The following is a 2,609-nucleotide window of genomic DNA, read 5'->3' on the forward strand; positions in this document are numbered from 1 at the left end:
CCTCCTCTGCCAGTCAGGCTGGCACCGTCTCCCTCCGCACCGGGCCTTGAGCCCCTTCGCAGGGGGCATGGGTCTGGCACATCCGACACCTGACGGCCACCGCCTGCATGTAGTATGGGTACTTGGCACCTGAATCTGGCAGTGAGTGAATGAACGAGAGCACAAGTGGGTGTGTGAGTCAGTAAGTGGATGAGCAAGTGGATGAAGGGGCGAGCGATGAAGAAAGACGTGTGCAAATGCGCCAATGATTTAGTGAATGGATGCATAACAAATGAGCCAGGGAGTGAAGGAGCAAGTACGTGAATGCACCTGGGCCAGAGCACGGGTTCAAGCCCCGGGGGTTCCAACCTGCCTGCGCCTCAATTATCCCATCTGCAAACGGGAAGGCTGGCTGGCCTGGAAATACACCAGGCGCCTGGCCCAGCCTGGCAGAGGGAGCCCTCGAAAGCAGTTGAGGGTATTAGTGAAAGGCCGTGCCTGGTCCCCCAGGGCTGCCTAGATGGCCCACCCGCTCCAGCTGAGCCAGGACCTACCGAGCAGCTGCACCTCATCAGTGATGCCGTAGACGTCGATGAGCGCCCAGAGCGGGCCGCCCACGGCCACGCCGCAGTGGAAGAGCACCGGCTCGCCGTCGTTGACGCTCCCCCGCCCGGCCGTCGTTGACGCTGTAGAAGCCACGGCCGTGGCGGTCGGCCCAGTAGGCCAGCACCGTGTCACGCAACGCCAGGTTCTCCGGTAGCGCCTTGGCCCAATAGCCAGGCCGTGTGACCAGGTCGGGGCAGGCGTACTTGGGGATATCCTGAGCACTCATGAGCGACGGGTCGTGCGCGGTGAAACCAAAGCGCAACGCACCGCTCCAGCCCGGGCGCACGGCCACCAGGCGCAGCCGCACCTGCTCGTACAGCCGGATGGGCCGCTGCGTGAAGGTGACGCCGTTGCAGAAGCTGTTGCGACGCGTGGCCCGGCGCGAGTGGCCGTCCAGCCGCACGTTCTTGCCCTTGGCCTGCGCGTGGAAGCGTGGCGCCTCACCCAGCACCGGGCGTCGCTCAGGGCCGGGGCCGCAGCAGGGCCGGGTGGCCAGGAGGCGTGTGGGTGGGCTCGGGTCTGCAGGAAGAGAAGGGGGACAGTTAGGGCCAGAACTCCTGCAGGCCTGATTTTTTGTTTTTAAAGATGTTTTTGCCTTAGGGTGTGTGTGCTCACCAAAAGGGAGACAGACAGTGAGAGGAAAAGTGAAAAGTCAGCCCCCGGGGGGATGGCCACACTGCAATCTCTCGTCCTCCATTCTTTCCTGGGATCTTGGGTCCACAGGAGCACACACCCCACATGAGTTTCAAGTCACAGGTCTGGGGCTCGAACCCTGGTCAGTCATGTGGGAGTCCAGTGACATAACATGCCATCTGCTGGCTCCTCCATTCATTTTATTTTAATGTTTTTTAGACAGAGCTATTTTTTGCTATAGGGCACGCACTTGCAGAGACAGGGATACAGTAAGTGAAAAGCACCCGGGGCAGGGTGACAGTCGTGCCCGAATCCCCTCTGCTCTCTCCTCCGGAGATTTTGGTCAAGCATGCACCCACGTGTGGCGTGAATTTTAAGCCGCTGGGTCTGGGACTTGAACTGAGATCGACTACATGGGAGTCTATTAACACAACTGTTACGCCATCTGCTGGTCCCTCCATTCATCTTTTGAAGAATCTTTTTCATTTAAATTTCATCCTAATTAGACTGATCATTGCTAATCTCAAGGAGGCTTCAGGCTAGGCCAAAGGGAGACCGTCCCTGATCTCCTTGCCAAGGCAAAAATCACTGTACCTAGTTTGCATAGACCAGCGTGTGTGTGTGTGTGTGTGTGTGTGTGTGTGTGTGTGTGTGTGGTGTGTATGGTGTGTATGTATAGTGTGTGTGTGGTGTGTGTGGTGTGTGTGTGTGTGTGTGTGGTGTGTGTGTAGTGTGTGGTGTGTGTATGGTTGTGTGTGGTGTGTGTGTAGTGTGTGTGTATGGTTTGTGTAGTGTGTAGTATGTGTGTGGTGTGGTGTGTAGTATGTGTGTGGTGTGTGTGTAGTGTGTATAGTGTGTGTGTGTAGTATGTGTGTGTAGTGTGTGTGTGGTGTGTGTGGTGTGTGTGAGGGGTGTGTGTGTAGTGTGTGTGTATGGTTGTGTGTGGGGTGTGTGTAGTGTGTGTGTGTGGTGTGTGTGTAGTGTGTATAGTGTGTGTGTGTAGTATGTGTGTGTGTAGTGTGTGTAGTATGTGTGTGTAGTGTGTGTGTGGTGTGTGTGAGGTGTGTGTGTGTAGTGTGTGTAGTGTGTGTGGTGTGTGTATGGTTGTGTGTGTAGTGTGTGTGTGGTGTGTGTATGGTTGTGTGTGTAGTGTGTGTACTGTGTGTGGTGTATGTGTGTGTGTGGTGTGTGTGTAGTATGTGTGTGTGTGGTATGTGTGTGGTGTGTGTATGGTGTGTGTGTGTAGTGTGGTGTGTGTGTGGTGTGTGTGTAGTGTGTGTGGTGTATAGTTGTGTGTGTAGTGTGTGTGTGGTGTGTGTGTGCTGTGTGTGTGGTTGTGTGTGTGGTTGTGTGTATGGTTGTGTGTGTAGTGTGTGTGTGGTGTGTGTGTG

At 55.5% G+C, this 2,609-nt stretch overlaps 1 protein-coding gene across 1 annotated transcript in view; it reads right to left on the reverse strand.

The window, feature by feature from the left end:
- The window catches only part of NEURL1B (neuralized E3 ubiquitin protein ligase 1B), a 41,795-nt gene that overhangs the window by 14,592 nt on the left and 24,594 nt on the right, over positions 1-2,609 (reverse strand). Inside the window, 2 exon segments of the mRNA XM_014591764.1 lie at positions 534-642; positions 644-1,104. Coding sequence (XP_014447250.1) covers positions 534-642; positions 644-1,104 — 570 coding nt within the window.

Source organism: Tupaia chinensis, unplaced genomic scaffold, assembly GCF_000334495.1.
Source record: "Tupaia chinensis unplaced genomic scaffold, TupChi_1.0 Scaffold000612_1, whole genome shotgun sequence".
NCBI classification, from domain to species: Eukaryota; Metazoa; Chordata; class Mammalia; order Scandentia; family Tupaiidae; genus Tupaia; species Tupaia belangeri.